The sequence below is a fragment of the Colobus angolensis genome, unplaced genomic scaffold (assembly GCF_000951035.1).
Source record: "Colobus angolensis palliatus isolate OR3802 unplaced genomic scaffold, Cang.pa_1.0 Scaffold89, whole genome shotgun sequence".
In the NCBI taxonomy this organism is placed as follows: domain Eukaryota; kingdom Metazoa; phylum Chordata; class Mammalia; order Primates; family Cercopithecidae; genus Colobus; species Colobus angolensis.
The window spans coordinates 5,241,749-5,257,554 of record NW_012122820.1 but is presented as its reverse complement, the minus strand read 5'-3'; the positions used below and the strand labels follow the sequence as shown (position 1 = coordinate 5,257,554).

Sequence of the window (15,806 nt, the reverse complement as noted above, 5' to 3'; positions counted from 1 at the left end):
CAGCATGGAGGACTCCCCCCAAAATGCACAACATTAAGACTTTTTAAGGCTGGACATCAATGCATTAGATAGTAGAGGATGGTGTGCTGTAAAATGGCTATGTCTGTACTACTACAGGGATAACTTCTAAAGAAACTGCTCAAAGAAAGGAGGCTCTTGAAGGCCAGACACAGTGGCTCACATCTGTAATCCCAGTACTTTGGGAGGCCGAGGTGGGCAGATTACCTGAGGTTGGAAGTGTGAGACCAGTCTGGCCAACATGGTGAAACCCCGTCTCCACTAAAAACACAAAAATTAGCCAGGCATGGTGGTACGCGCCTGTACTCCCAGCTACTCTGGAGGCTGAGGCAGGAGAATCACTTGAACCCAGGAGGTGGAGGTTGCAGTGAGCAGAGATTGTGCCAAGCACTCCAGCCTGGGTGATGAGAGCAAGACTCTGTCTCAAATAAAAAAAAAAAGAAAAGAAAAGAAAAAAGAAAGGAGGCACTAGAGTGAAGAAGAGCATTTGAGACACTTCCCAGAAGACTCTCCAGGGAGATGGGAAGGATTTGGAGAGTAGACTCAAAAAGCTCCCAGCTAGAAGGTGAAGTGCATGGAGCTTGGACAGCCTCCACTCCTGCCCCAGTCCCCACCAGACCCAGGAGGGCCTTTCCCAGGTTGCTGCATCTGGGGATCTAAAGAGAGCAGGAGCAGCCACACACCTTGCCATGGGGAACAGAGGCCATCCCAGAGCCTAGGCCTCCAGCTCCCCTCCAACCAAAGCAGACCTCTGGAGAACACAGCTCACTGGTTCAGAGTATTAGCTCTGGAACCAGACTGAGGCTGAATCTCCATCTACCACCTACCAAGTGTGTGAAGTTGGGCAAGTTGCCTGACCTCTCTGAGTCTTCATTTTCTGATCTGCAAATAATGAGAATAGCAATACCCACGTCGTAGTGTTGTTCTGAGGATTAACTTAAAATTATCCTTGTAAAAGCACAGTGCCTGGTTCAAGGTAAGCAATGAATGTCAGCTAGCATCCTCCGCAACCTGCTCCTCCTCTGCTCTCACTCCTGGGACTTCCTGCAGGACTGTGGTGGGGAGTTCTGACTGGAGATGCTCGCCAGTGTCTGGAGGGATGAGGAGAAAGGCGCCCAGCATCCCTGGATTGCAGGCAGTTGCAGGGAGCAGGCCAAGCAGGCCAGGAAGAATGAGGGCTCTGTGCTTCCTGGAGAATCTGTCACTATCCAGTTGTGTATGTGTCCCAGAAATGACATCATCGAGTCCCCCAAAGTCTCCTGCTGCTTTGCAGAGCTGGGAGAAAGTGCAGCCCCGCGGGGGAATGAAAAGAACCCCAAGAACACTCAGCCAATGGGCGAGAGAAGTTGGCAACGCTAACCCAGCACATTCCACAGTTCATTCAGACGCGGTTCACCCGAGCCAGGAACGATGCCCACATAACCGGGAACACCCGACATTCCCGCCTCCCTCCCGGCAAAGTGGTGGAGGCAAGGGACACGCCTTAGGGGAATCCCAGCTGGACCCACAGGTGCCAGGGGCAGCTCCGGTGTGGGCTGCATGCTTGTTCATGACGGCGGTGGTGACGGTGAGGTATAAATAAAAAAGAGCTAAAATTCATCTCTTTCAAACATCTCCTTTTACGGGTGAATCAATGAAGTATTGGGACATGAAGTGATCTGGCTCGTGTCACTCACTGCGAGTGTTGGGCCTGGGGTCTGGATGAGATTTTGGGACTCCGGATCCAGAGCTCTTTGTAACTTTCTGGAAGCTGACCAGCTCCTCAAGGTCACCTCCCATATACCACTCAGGAGGATAGGGCAGCCTTTCATATCAGAAGTGGGAGAAAAGCCCCAAAGGTGGCACTCTGGCTCAGGAATCAAAGGACTTGGGTCCCAGCTCCAGCCCCGGCACCAGCAAGCACAAATGGCTTATCCTCCCAAGGACGCCCTGAGAGCCCCTGGGGGTCCCACTGGGCTCCCTCATCTGCACGGGCCCTGAGAAGTGCTGCATTTCATCAGCTGCATATCTGCACTTCTTGGTAGGATTTTACTGAAGAAGGAGTTCAGAGCTAAATAAGTTTAAAACCATGGAATACACGGCCCTGCCCAGTAAGTTTAGCACTTATCATTTTGGCTATGGTGGCCAAGGTCGTGGGGTGCAGGGGTGATGGCTTTGCTCCTGTTCACCAATGCGGGAGAGAGATGCGCACTCTGAGGCTGAAGAAGAAAGGGAAGGCCAGGTCAGGCTTTCCCCAGGTCTCCTCTTCTCCAACCTGCAGTCAGGTGGAAGTTCAAAGGGCCAGAACCAGAGTGTTCTCAGGCCAGGGACATCACCTGCCACCCCGAGAATAGGACCAGCATACCCTGTCCTTGTGGGGCAGGACTGCCATGACAAGGGAAGGCCCATGAAACTGCAAGGCCTGCTGGCAGGAGCTGGGGAGGGGGCTGGCTGGAGGGCGATGAGGAGCCTGCTACCCGTTCATCTTACATCCGCAGAGAAGAGAGATGGCAAGCACCACGCTGCCTGGCTGCCTGTCCCCACGGGGCCTGCTAACGACTTCCCCTCAGTCCCATGACCTCTCAGCTTCAGGGGCAGCTCAGAGGCTTGCAGATGGACAGACGGTTTTCATTCTTCCTCCCCAGCACCCATCAAGGCGAATCTCCCATTCTAGATCAAGGGCCAAATCACGGAACTTCTCTGGACCACCACTGTCTCTCTCTCACTTGGGGATGGAATCTGAGGGAACACCTGTAGGTAAAGCCAGGGCAGGGGCTAGGACAGCACAATGGGTTATAGTCAACACTGGGACTCTGGCCTTGGTGTCGGGAGGCCTAAGGGTGGCTATTGCGTGTGGCAGAAATAGCAAGGTGCAGCATCTCAGGGTGGGCTTCTAGTGAAGAAAGAAGGGATGTGGGTGCCTGGAGAGGGAGGGTGAGCACCTCCCCCTCCTCAATGCCAGGTGTAAACGCAATGCCACTGGCTCTGCTAAACTAACTGGAATCATCCACCGAGCATGATACCACATGTCAAGAATCTCCCAGTGCCAGAGTGCGATCCCGGGTCATCTCCAGTGGTCTGCTTTCCTCGCCTGCAGACCTGGGTGCTCTATCAGCAGAGCTGCAACCAGGGAAGCTATGGCTCAGTTCTGCTTCCCCAGTTTTGGGAACTCCAGGAACGGGAATGCTAGGAGCTGTAGTAAGGAAGATCTCCCACCCAACCCACCCATGCCTGCACTGACCAGGACGTGCTGCAGAGGGATACCCTGTCCTTGGGGCCCTCCCTCTTCCAGAAGCCATTTCAGGCTGAGCAGGGAAGGAAGGAGCGCTTCTCTCTGCCTTGCCACCATCTTACCCTAGAGCCCCATAAAGCAAGACCGCCAGTTCGCCACACTTCCCACAGCCCCTGTATTCTCCCGCTCTCCCTTCCCCTTTCACACACACATACGCTCCCCACACACTGCAGAACCACTGCCAGCTCTTTCACAACCAGCTTTTCCCATCAAATAACTGCACAGCTTGAGGGTTGGCTGCCATCTCTCGGGACCCCCACCCTCCACCCACTGTGGGCCTCCAAGACCCTGGCCACAGGTGTTTCATCAGCTCCAGGATGGAACATCCAGGACTGGGGGAAAAGGAGAGAAGTGTGGGATGTGAGGGGCAGGTGAGAGCAACAGCTTGGGCTGGGGAATCCGCGTCTCCTACCTCTGGTCCTCAGCCACTCTGTGCCCGCTACTGGCCAGAGTCCTGAGTCCTCGCCCATTCATCATACTCTGGCCCTACAATGTACAATCTCCTCTGCATGGAAGGTGCTTCCTTCAAGAAAAGCGGCCTTTGGTGTTAGTGTTGTGAGGCCAACTGCTGTCAAGCTCCACGCAGCCAGGATTCTGTGTGACTCGGTCAGCTGCACAAACCCAGGTGCAGATCAGGGAAAGCAGCGTCTTGCGATAAAGGCCCATCCTTTTCAGACCCAGGAAACTGCCAAGGACCTCCCTCTGCTCTGCCCAGTCCACGCCTGAGGCTTAGTGCTTAGCACACGATTTTCATTTGGTTTGGGGGTGTCCTTTCCCAGTCCCTGACCAGAGCTAGTTCAGGGTCCCCAAAACACAGTCTTTATAACTGCCTCTGTCTCCCTTTGGGCCTCTGTCCTCAGCCCCTGAATCCCAGGCTCCCCACTCTGGCCCTGGAGTTGGCAGCCAGCCCAAAGATCTGGGCAAGAAGGCCACGGATGGGGGATGGGATCCCCAGTTTTCGAGAATGGGTCTAGACGGAATCTGGGGATCTGCCCATACCCGGGTAACTTCACCCAGCACCCCTACCCCAATCAGAGATCAGAGAGGAGGAAGGGGTGGATGGACTCCAAAAGATCTGTTAGTCAAGAGGCAATGTCAAATCCAAGCTCTGGCTATCAACAGCTGGGCAATGGGGGAGTTTAGGGTCGGGGGTCAGCTGTCCTTGGGCCAGGGAGAAAGAACTGGCTGACCCCTCCCCCACAGTGAATCAAATAAGAGAGGAAGGGGACAGCCGAGCCTGGGAGACAAAATGACAGGTCACTGGAGGACTGACCTCTCGGGCCCCCGCCAGACAGCAGAAGGGAAGGAAGCCGGAGTGACCACTATCCAAAAGGCAGCAGGGGTCCACAGGGGTCCTAAGAACCACCCCCAGGGCTACAGGAAGGACAATGGACTCTCCCACCAAGGCGCACGGGGCGCATGTGCACGCCATGAGGCCTGGCCTGCATCCAGAAGAACAGGACTATGAAAAACCAGCAAAAGGCTGAAACCTGTGCCCTAGATGAACAGGCAGGAGGCGGGAAGGACTCCACACTCAAGCCTACAAGTGCAGAACACACAGGTCCTGCTAGAAACAGACAAGGGCAGCCAGTAAAGGAAAGCCATCATATCCACTTTAGTCGGAACAGTTAAAATCAGGGTTAACATTGGAGATGGCAGCATTTTCACAATTAGTGAAGGTCCAACCTACACTTCTGGTTTACAAAGCACTTCCACATGCATCACCTTTCCGATTTTAATTTTCCTAGCTGCTCTGAAAAGGCCATAGGATGATGTATCAATAGGCTTGTTTTGGAGATGAAGCAGCTGGGGTTCAGAGAGGTTAAGCAGCCAATCAAAGGTCACCCACTGATATGTAGCAAAGCCTGACCTTCCGACTGTGAGCACAGGGCATATGCACTACATTGTACATTATATAATCATCTATAGCACTCATGAGTAACATGTAACAACCTACTAAAAAAAGTTACCACCTGAGTCCACCTAGCAATGCAACTACTCTTGGCAAATTTGAGGTGAACCGCACCAAAAGGTCTTCCCAAGTCATCAGCTTTTAACCTAAGGTTTCCAACTGTCAAAACACGAACTGCTGACATCTCTGCCTTGGACGAGTAACGATCCGGGGTCTCTGCCATGGCCGCTACCAAGAAAAAAAAAAAGGAAAACCAGCAGACACTGGCCAAGGCTATTTAATAAGACAATAGCAAACCACTGCCTTCAGTTTATTAGGAAAATACAAAGCAAATGGGCCAGTAGGAACTATGTATCAATGCTGGGATCCCCATGGTAGGCAGAACTGCAATGTTAAAGGCCGCAGCCAAAATCAAAACACCTCCACATGAAGTGAGGCCATCAGAACCCTGCGCTCAGAAAGTAAAGCCTTACCGAAAGCCAACCGGGTTCACTCCCCTGCCCAGTGGGGCAAACAGCTAGAGAAGTGAACAGCTAGAAGGCCATAAATGCCCTACAGTAAAAAAAAAAAAAAAAAAAAGAATTCCTTTGGTCTCCCTTACTACTAATCAAGGCAGGCAGCATATTTATCTTGACATTGTTCCTTTAACCTGTATTTGCCCCCATCCCCCCCAGATTTCCTCTTGGGCTTATCTCCAAGCCATCCTTTTCCTTAAAAGATTAAAGATTTAAACACAACCAGTGAGCAGTGTATATAATCTTCAAAGAGCACTTTAGCCATCATAAAGAATATTTTAACAGGCACTCTTTTTTTTTTTTTGCCTTAACCACACCTGTCCTCATAAACCATTTATGAGTTTAGCAGAGAAAGCGAATATACAAAGCTCAGATAAAGTTAAAAAAAGCAACCCAAGAATGAAACTTCGGACTTTAGACTACTAAGACCACCCCTCCTCTAAACTCCTCAACTAAAATCAAAGCTCGTACGGCCTTTTGCCTCTCCCTGGACATCTCCCAAAAGATCTCTCCCGTCTCCCTCCCTGGCTCAAGCTTCATCTTACCGGTGGCACACAGAGCAATGAAGGTCTGGGCATGCTTTCGGATCAGAGACAGCTTCTCCCGCTGCTGGGGCAGCTTGCGCAAGATGTGCTCAATGAAGTCATGAGGAGTGACAGCTGCCAGGTTCCACTTCAACTTCCCCAGCACCACCAGCTCCCACTCCTGGAGGGGAAGGCAGGAAGAGAAGAGGAGACTCTAAACTCCACAGGCTGACCTGGTGTAGGGGGTTGGGGGTTGGGCTCCAGACCAGTTTTAAGGCCGCTCATTAGGACGTGGCTGCTAGATTGTAAGGCGGGCCCATTTGTCAATGTGCCCCTCAAGCTTTGAAGTTGTTGACAGCTCTTCTTATGCTTCAAATGTCAGGCTCCACTGAAAATAATGAGAGCCCAGGTAGCTGTTGCCAAGATTCTATTTTCTTCTATTTCGTTTCCACTCCAGCTCCCCTTACCCCCTCCCAACCCTGACTTGCTGGCAATACTGCTTCCCGCCCACCCAGAAAGCTGAACCTACAATGAGATACGGCCAAGGTCATTGTGGCCCTTTCATGGTAATTTATTGTATATGTCTCTATCACCGAATTAATAGTCTTTTTAATCTTCATGGAAAAATGACGCACACAGATAAAGCTCAAAATAAGTTTCCTTGGCCCAACTCCTTGGCAACCAATTAGCTTGCTTTTACTTAGTCCCAAAAAGTGCCTTTATCTCTCTGCTGTTCAAACTTTCCCCTTTGACATATCAGACAGAAATTTTGGGGATACGACACTCAGCCCTTTCACCTAAATGTTTCAAGGGGCCGTTGTCATCATGACTAAAGGACCACATGGTCATTAGCAGACCCATTTTGCAGATAAAGGTGATTCAGGGCAAGGTGAAGGTGCCTGCTTAGTGTCACAGCATCCCTCGGTGCACCTGTGGGGACCAGCCAACCCTGTCTCTTTTGGGTCTCTCACCAGCAACCCACCTGAACAAAAACTTTGTTTCCCTCTTTCACTGAGATATTTATGGGAAACTGTGCTCAAAGGGAAACAGTCCAAAATAAAACATTAAAAACATTGTATGTGCTACCAGAAAATATGCCTATCCACTGAGCTGTCATCAGAATCAGAGGCAGGGACTGTTTGCCACTGCACCCCCTCTCCCATTCACCTGGAGAACCTGGAATCTCTTTCATTTGCTAAACCAGCAACCAGAGCACCAGTTCCAGAGCCGTGGGGCTGGGGGTGATTTCCTTTCCCTCCCAGGCCTCAGCCTTCTCATTTGTAAAATAGGACTCTTCCAAATCCCAACTTCTGGGATAAAGGGAAAGGGAACAGGAAAAAGCCAAGTTTGTTTGGAGCAGTATAGTGCTTGGCTAGTCTTGGAAAGATTTGGGTGTCCTGAAGAACATCTCAGTTCACCATCCTCTTGAAACAAAAGAATCATATGAAGATTATTTTTCCTGCTCTCTCATGAGAAAGACAAATTGGTTCCCAATTCTAACAATGTTTTCTTCATAAGCTTTAAAGTCTGCCTTGGCTTTCTGCGGACAGTTGGGGTCAAGGGCCCTAATAAACTACTAAACCACCACCATCTTCCAAGATGGCTTGAAATGCCAGCCCTTCCTCTTCACAGGGTAATGCGAGTACGAACCACTGGTCCTGCACCGTTATTAAAGGAAGCAGATCTCCCAGAAGACAGCACCTTTCTAGGCCTCTCGGACCAAACCAGAAGCAGCTCAAATCTGGCAGCGGTTCAAAGGTGAAGTCATTCAGGCCCCTCTCCACATTCTCAGCAATTCCTCCCCCAACCTTGTGCATGTCTTCCACTAGATGGCAGCACAGCCCCAGAAAGGAAGGCTCCTCACAAAGAGCTCAGTTCAAGAAGCCAGCCTCAGCTCTGTGGACTTTGTGCAGGCCCTGCCAGTAAGGAGGGGGAGGGGGCGGGAAGGAGGGGGTGCTTTTCTGAACAGTGCAAAGAGGGGTGTGCAAACCACTGAAGGTGGGCCTTGGAGCCGCTCTTCCATCCAGTACAGCTGCAATATGGCCGTCTTATATGTCAAGCTGCAGGGAAAAGGAGTCAGATCAGGTGGGAAAAAGGTTCCCTGGTCGAAAACCAGAGATAAGACAGGATCCCTGGGGTTGCACAAAGGTCACAGTCCCACTGGAGGTAGGAACCCAGGCCTCGGACTCCTTCAGGGAAAGGCTGCATTTTGACTTTGCTCAAAAGTCAATGAACTGATATTTAGTGAACAGCTATTATGTGTTGGTACCTTGAGGCTTTGTGGATACAGAGGACATTACCTTTGAACTCCGAGTTTTTAGGAGACACAGCGCAGACACATACCTATCATGTGCACACATTCTCAGACTGTTTTCGAAACTTTGGAAATTTAATTAAAATATCACTGTTAATTAAAATATTCCACGCGTCCCCTACACACATGCATACACAATTGGAAGTGAGTCTCACCACCAAATCTCCTCGAGGATCTTATTCACAGATGTAACCTCAGTGCTGGGCACGGAGCCTGGGCACATAGCGGGAACAGAAAAAACATAGACACTGGTTTCCTATTAAATGAGTTATTGCCCATAAGTGTGTCAATTCTATTGGTGGGGTCATTTTGGATCCCAAGAATCCGCTCTGGAAGTGGTGAGTAGAAGGCAGATTTTTGGCCAGGGGAAAGCGGGAATCGCAGAAAGGAAGGGAGGAAGGGGCCGGTCATTACCAGCAGCTCCTGAGGCTTGATGGAGTTGTCGGTGTAAATGCACAGCTTCTCCGCAGTCAGCGGGCTGGTCTCTTTGAGTTTGGAGGCCAGGAACATGCAGACAGCACCCAGGAGTTGCAGATGGGACTTTGGAGTCGGGACCCCAGCCAAGAAACGGTCCAGGTAATTCATGGCCAGAGGGAAGACCTCTTCTTCGCACTTCTGTTCCTCACAGACCTATAATGGGAGTGGGAAAGGGTTGGGGGGCGGGGGTGGAGAGCATAGCATCAGCAAAAGAGAAAAAGAATGAAAAAGCATCATCTATGGAAACAAAAAAAATTAATTTTTTGTGCGGAGGGGGAGGGGAGTAAAATGGGTGATAAGAATAAAGAACAAAGATGAGGAAACTGGGGTGAATCAGAATAGCCCATCCGTGCTTTGGTATTCCAGGGAGCCTATAAAAGGGGGTGAACTACAGCTCCAAAACGGGGAGTCGGAGAAGTGCGCAGCAGCCGCGGCAGCTCCGCGACGCTCCCTTTGGCTACTCCTTCGCGCACTCTAACTCACTCACTCTTTTTTGGATTTCGTCATCTTTTCAAAAAATCAATAAAAATATTCTGGAGGCTCCGGGGGTCCACTTCTTGGTCTCATCCGGATCCCCAGATCCTCCTCTATCATTCCCGACAATTGGAAAAAATGTCTGGGGGGGTCCCTGCGGCCCAGGGGCCGCTATTGGGGGGGCGGGTGGGGAGAGGTGGGGAAGAGAGGGGGAGGGAGGAGAGGAGGAAGAGCGCCGCAGCCTCGGCAGCTGGAGTCGGAACAGGGGGGGGACGGTTTCAAAAAATAATTAAAAATCGAGGAAATATCCTAGAAAAGCCCTTTTGGCGTGAAAACCCCAAAGAGGAGCCAGGCTTCCCGAAAGGGAGGTTTCGGGTGCCAGAAAGGTCTGTATTCCGACCCCTGGGGCTTTGGATCCCGGGAGGAAACTTGAAGGGGTGAGCGCCGCGGCGGGAGCGTCCGGCTGCGGCCCACAAGGACAGAAACTAGGGAACGTGGTGACGAGCTAGGGAAAGACGGGAGCAGGGAGCCCTGGAAAGAGGCATGGGGGGCTCCAACCTCTCTTTTAGGGGTGACCCGATATCCCCCCTACACACACCCCCTCCCCCCCCTTCCTACCCCACCCAAATCTCCGCACCGAGGAAGCTGGAAAACCAAACTGTAAGTAACCTTCGTGAGGTGGGGGGCGGGGGACAGGGCACGATTAGAAGTGGGGTGGCCGGGATAATGGGGTGCGAGGGTAAGCGGGCGACGTTTCCCAGCCTTTCCAAGGGGAGTTTGCAAAGCAACATGGCGAAACCACGGCAGGTCCAGAGCTGTGCATACGTGGGCACACGGCTCTCTGGGCAAAGACTTGGAGGGGCAAGAAGTGGTTCTTTTGGGTTCCCCAGTCACACACGTTTCTTCAATGGGACTTCCGGGGCTCCTGAATTCCCTGTTTCTCTCCCTCTCCCTCCTCCCTCCACCTCCCCCCTGAAGTGCCAGCGCGGAGTCGCGACCACATGCGGGGGCCTGAGGCCAAGACGAATTTGCTCTGGCCTTTTGGGGGGCTGCCTTTCTACTTGGGGTCCCGATTTCAGGCCCCGACTCCTTCCTGACCGCAGCGCAAGCAGCCGCGGCGGCTTCGCAAAAGACAGGTCGCGAGGGGGGTGGGAAGAAGAGGCAGCCACATGCAGGCACACGCGCGCGGGATGCTCCCCCACCCCCGCCCGGGACAGCCTCGCTTCTCCCAGATTTTCCTCCCCCCTCTCCCTCCCCAGTTTATCTGGAGAGGAACAGAAAAGAAGCCACGCGTCTCGCCAAAAGGCGCGCGGTAACCTCCCGCACAGGGGCCGGGAGGTCGGCGCGGGGACTGCCCTCTCCCAGGTTTAGGGCTCCGGCCGGGGACCCGAGAATCCGGGAGGGGTCCTGGCTCCTAGGGAGCGCCGCCCGCCCACCTACCTCCAGCATCCAGGTGGCCACCATCCTGCGCATGTAGGGTTGGATGTCCTTCTGCACGCACTTGAAGTAGGAGCACTGCGGAAGGTAGCGCTCCTCGATGGTAAGCAGGTTCTGCAGGACGCGGTCGTCTTGGAGCAGGTTGCGGTCCCGCACGGCCCTGCGGACCGGGTCCACCTCGCAGCACAGCAGCTCCATGGCCAGCCCGGCGACCCCTCTCTCCCCTGCTTTCTCCGGTCTGGAAAAGTGTTTTTCTCTTTTTGTTTTTTGGAAGGGGAGGGGAAAGGGTTCCCCTTACCTCCTTCCTTTGGCTAAATAGGGGGTTTTCGGGGGAGAGGTGAGGGCAGAGAGAGAAGGTGGAGCGGGAGAGAGGCGAGGATTGGGTGGTGGGCGAGCAGAGCCTCCGAGCTGCCCCACTCGCACCGGTCCTCCCCTTCAAACTGGTCTCGCTCTCCCCTGCTGGCTCTTCTCCGCTCTGAGGCGGTGACGCAAGCTGGCTGGGCAGTTAGCTCTCCTCCCTCTCCCCGCGCTCCCCGCTCTGGTTCCTCCTCCCCTTCCCTCCCCTCCCGGTCCTCCCCTCCTCCTTTCAATCTCTCCCTCCCTCCCTCCTTTTCCCCTCTCGTTATTAAGGAGAACAGCAGCTGGCCCGACCTAACTTCAAACGCAGTCCCCCGCCCCCCCACCCCTCTCCCTCCGTCCAGCCCTGCATGCCAGGGGCCCCGGACAGGGCAACCCACAAAAAACTACCGATTCCTATTTCTGCCCTCTGATTTCACTCGTTCTGTAGGTGTAGCACGCCAAAATACGACCCTCCAACTTTGGCTTCTTCAAAACGGATCCTGATACTTCTGCCCTTGTATTTAAGATCCAGGAATGTAGGGTAGATGGTTTGAAGATGGGGTGACCTCAGACAATTTAGAAATAGTTTCCTTAAGTGAAAAATAAGGGAGGGGGTGATTTTAGAAAATAGCAGCCTCGCATACCCAGAGATAAAGGTCATGTCCCTGAAGTTTGTGTTCCTGATAACTTCGAAGTTGTTTCAAAAGCCCCGATTAAAGGGACCAGAACAACGTCCCTTCTGCCCCCCTGCAGTGTGTGTGCAGAGGAAGAAGAAGAAGGAGGGGTGGGTGTTAGGAAGGAAGGGGGATGCTTCTCTGGAGGGATAGAATGTGATCCTCGAGCAGAAACCATAGTGTTTCTGGGGGCGCCGTGGGGCGACGCGGTGCAGCGCCTAGGGCCGCCGCAGGCCGGGGGCAAGGCTCCCAGCGGTTTCTCCGCGGCCAGCGGCCACGCAGGAAAAACCCGCTTCCTCGCCCCTGCATCTGCTGAGAAGCCGCCCGAGGTGTCTGCGCTGAGCGTGGCCACACCGATACAGCTTTCTAGGAAATGGCCCGGGAGGGGGAGGGGGCGAGTGAGGGATTAGGTCTGGCTCCCCCTCGCTCCCCCTGCGCAAACACCACCACCCCTTCCTTTCCCCGGAGGCATGAGGCCTCCACCCTCGGTCCTTCGTCCGCATCCTCGCCGACCCCTCCGGTTTCGCGCCTCACTCGCCAGGCTTTTTCCCTGGGAGCCAACAGCGGTGAAGTCGCCGCCAGCACGGTCGGCCCTGACACGTGCTCTAACGCATCCTTGAGTCAAGGCTGTCTTTACAGGAGATATGATCTGGTGGCGTTTCCTCACCTCCTTCCTCCTGTCACCCCCTACCCCCACCCTGCCCTTCGGTGTATTTCAAGGAGGAAGGGGAGAGACCAGCGCCCTGATGTGCTGGCCGAGCTGGCACGTGCAGCGGGCATGGCGTGGCTTGAGCTCTCTGGGCACACCGAGGCCGACCAAGTACCTCCCTCACCGAGAGAGGGGGCCCCGGCAGGGGCGCGGAGAGCCAGCAAGGCAGGGTGGGGCGCGGGCAGGGTGAGCCGTACATTAGGTTCTCTGCAAGGCGGAGGAGGGGAGCAAAGAAACCAGAGGTGCAAGCGATTAACTCAGGCCTCAGAGCCAGCCTCCTTACACGAGGGTGGGGCGGAAGGGGTTGTGGGGGGGAAAGGTGGGGATATCGCTTTAAAAGGGTGAGTAAGAGTTTGGGGCGCCGTCTCCCCTCCCTCTATTTGCATAGCCAATAGCTCTGGGGCTCCTGCTACTGCGCGCTGATTGTTACCGGGCAGATTACTTTTTTTTTTTTTTTTTTAGTAGGACGCGTTCCCCACTACATCAAAAGGAAGCCAAGGGAGGGCGGAGGGAGAGCGGGCGCTGGGGCGGGCGAAAGCTGGGGAGAGGCCCGGCCGCCTCCGACCTTATCAATAGCAGCGAGAATGAGTATCCCATCTCCTATATGTAAAGAAAGGGGAGGGAAGGGGCGGGCGAGGAAAATGTCTAATTGCTGTGGAAGCCATTAGCTTTCAGGAAGAAAAAAAGCTCGCTGAAAAACCCAAGTTGCAAACTCAAAATGAAACAGTCCAGCGTCGCGGATGACACCCGGGCCGAATACCGTGTTCAGCCACACACAGTCGGTCCCGAGCAATCCCCTATGGATTTTTGTCACGTTGGACTTCCGGACTTAGCTTTCGAGTCACCCCGGATAAATACATTCACTTACATTTTAAGACCCCCATAAGGGAATTACTCCAATTTCACCTAAGCCACCTTTGAGCGGATCAAAGAAAGTTGCAGCGGGGAGAGGGGAGAAAAGGAGGGAGCGCGGGAGGTATTTTTAAAGTATAAATCTAACCCGACAGGCAAGGACAGAGGCCGCCGGGGCTCCCAGCCTCTGGACATCACTTGATAGCTCTGCGAGCAAGGTCTCTTCCACCCCCACCCCGCCGCACACTCCCCGCCGCCCCGGGAAAGGCATCTCGAGCTCTAGGTCTCCCGAAGTGGGGGCGGGGGGGGGGGGGCGAGGAAGAAGCGGGTGGTCGTCCCGGGGCCTTGCCCACCCCGAGGAGAATGCCTGGGTGGCGAGTCCTCACGTCTCGGGAGTGAGCCGAGGGCCCTCTCGCCCCTTCCCTCTCCCCCTCCCCCCACTCCGTCTTGCTTTACGGAGAAATTCCAGCGGGGAGGGGGCAGCGAATGGGAGGGGCAGAGAGGGTCGCGGCCGGATGCCCCCCCCTTCCCGGCGCCCTCTGCATTCATGGAGACCCGCAAGTTCGGGCGCTTCCCGCGTGGCAGGCTGGCCTCTTGAAGTTCCCCTGTCCACTTCCCCTTCCGATTACTGACTGTTCCCGAGCGTGAAGCTCGCCATCGAATCCAATCCCCGGTGGTTTTGCAGACTCTCACACGTGGGGTGGGGCGTGAGAGGGTGCGGAGGTTGGCAGGAATGTCTCTAGGAGGCTTGGACTGGAAACTGAGTTTTCCCTTTTGGTTGCCACTCCGGCCATGTGTTAAAACCCTAATTTCTTGTTAAAATGCACTCCACCTAGCACGCGGGAAAAGGCATGATGCCTTCTAGGCAAAAGTGCACATTTTCTTTCAGTGTAGACTTAGGTTTAGAGAAAAAGCGCAAGAGCCTGTGCTCTGGCTTTTAAGTCCAAACTGATCACCGTGGCGAGGAGGTGGGGGGCGGTGGGGGGGGGGATAGAATGTTGGTTTTTCCTTACCTCCTTTTCACCCTTCACGGAAAAAAAAAAATATATATATATATATATATATATCCCGTATAGGGCTGGTGATAAACTTCAGCGAACGCCAGTTTTATTGAACTTTTATTCCTTTTCCGGCCGGCTCCCCACCCTCTTCTCTAGCGTTTTGGAGTTTCGGTTGGAAAGTGTACAAAGCCTGGAGGTGGAGGGTGCAGCAGGGTGTTGGGTGTTTATAGGTACATTTCTGCAGGAGCCTGCAGCACTGAGCACACAGACTCCCAAGCTCACCTGGCGGATGCCTGCCAGCCAGGTGATTCCGAGGTCGGCTCAAGGCCCGGGGGCAGCGCGAGTTCGAGTCCCGCCTTTTCCGCCCAGGGGCGCTTTGGCCGGGTGGGGTGCGGGGAGTGACTGAGTTCAGGCTCAGAAATGGGAGCCACTGCCTTCCCCTCGGCTCCCCCAAAGAGTGGAGCTGTGTTTGTGTTTCTCCGTGGAGGGCTGGATGGTCAATCAAAACCGAAAACCCGACTGGCAAACGCGAGGGGACACAGAAATCCGAGGGGACACATAGGAGGCACATCAAGAGGAAGGAGGGACAGGCAAAGTAGAAAAATGCGGACAAGGAGAAGAGGGAAACGTCGGGAAGCGGAGGGCACGGGGGAGGAGGGTGGGTGGTGACGGGCAGTGCGATTGCAGGTGTGAACTCGCTTCCGGGACCCTCTGGTCGCAGGCGCGCCCGCCGGGGCGCCGGGGCGCTGGGGCGCTGCGCGCTGGAGGGGGGCAGAGTCCGTCCGGCCTGTGCACCCGCACTCCTTTCGGCGAATTTCGCCTTGGACGGGGCTGGATTCCTGAGGCGGCAGATGCGACAGGCGTGAGTTAGGAAGGCGAGCGCCTGCCGTCTGTCACCCACCTAGCATCTCACTCCCCTCCCTTAGGAGAAAAAAAATTAAAAGACCCGAACTTCCCCCTCTTCCTGTCTGATTCAGCTTAGGACACGCCTCACGCGGCCGAAAATAGCTCTGGAAATACATTTGCCTCACAAAAGTGAATTTTCCAATCAGCTTTGGGGCGGAGGGCGTCCGGCGGTCGGCGTCGGGGGGCCCTGCCTCCCGGGAGGAGAAGGAACCGGCCGCCTCTGCCCTTCTCCCCCCTCCGGGCGCCCCCGGGAGGGGGCCGCTGGGCGGCGGAATCGCGCCTCCGCTCGGGGAGCCACCACGCGGCTTTTTCGCGGAATTTTGACGTCATCCACACGTGGGGGAAGGGGCTGGGAGAGCGAGAGGAAGCGGCGGGGGAGGGGG

The 15,806-nt window shown here is 54.4% G+C and overlaps 1 protein-coding gene across 1 annotated transcript in view; it reads right to left on the bottom strand.

The window, feature by feature from the left end:
• Positions 1-11,445, bottom strand: part of CCND2 (cyclin D2) — a 31,466-nt gene extending 20,021 nt beyond the window's left edge. The window contains exons 1-3 of the mRNA XM_011931071.1: positions 10,946-11,445; positions 8,969-9,184; positions 6,262-6,421 (exon numbers count right to left, since the gene is read on the bottom strand). Coding sequence (XP_011786461.1) covers positions 6,262-6,421; positions 8,969-9,184; positions 10,946-11,140 — 571 coding nt within the window. The 5' untranslated portion in view covers positions 11,141-11,445. The remainder of the gene's footprint in view (positions 1-6,261; positions 6,422-8,968; positions 9,185-10,945) is intronic.
• Between the last annotated feature and the right edge of the window lie 4,361 nt (positions 11,446-15,806).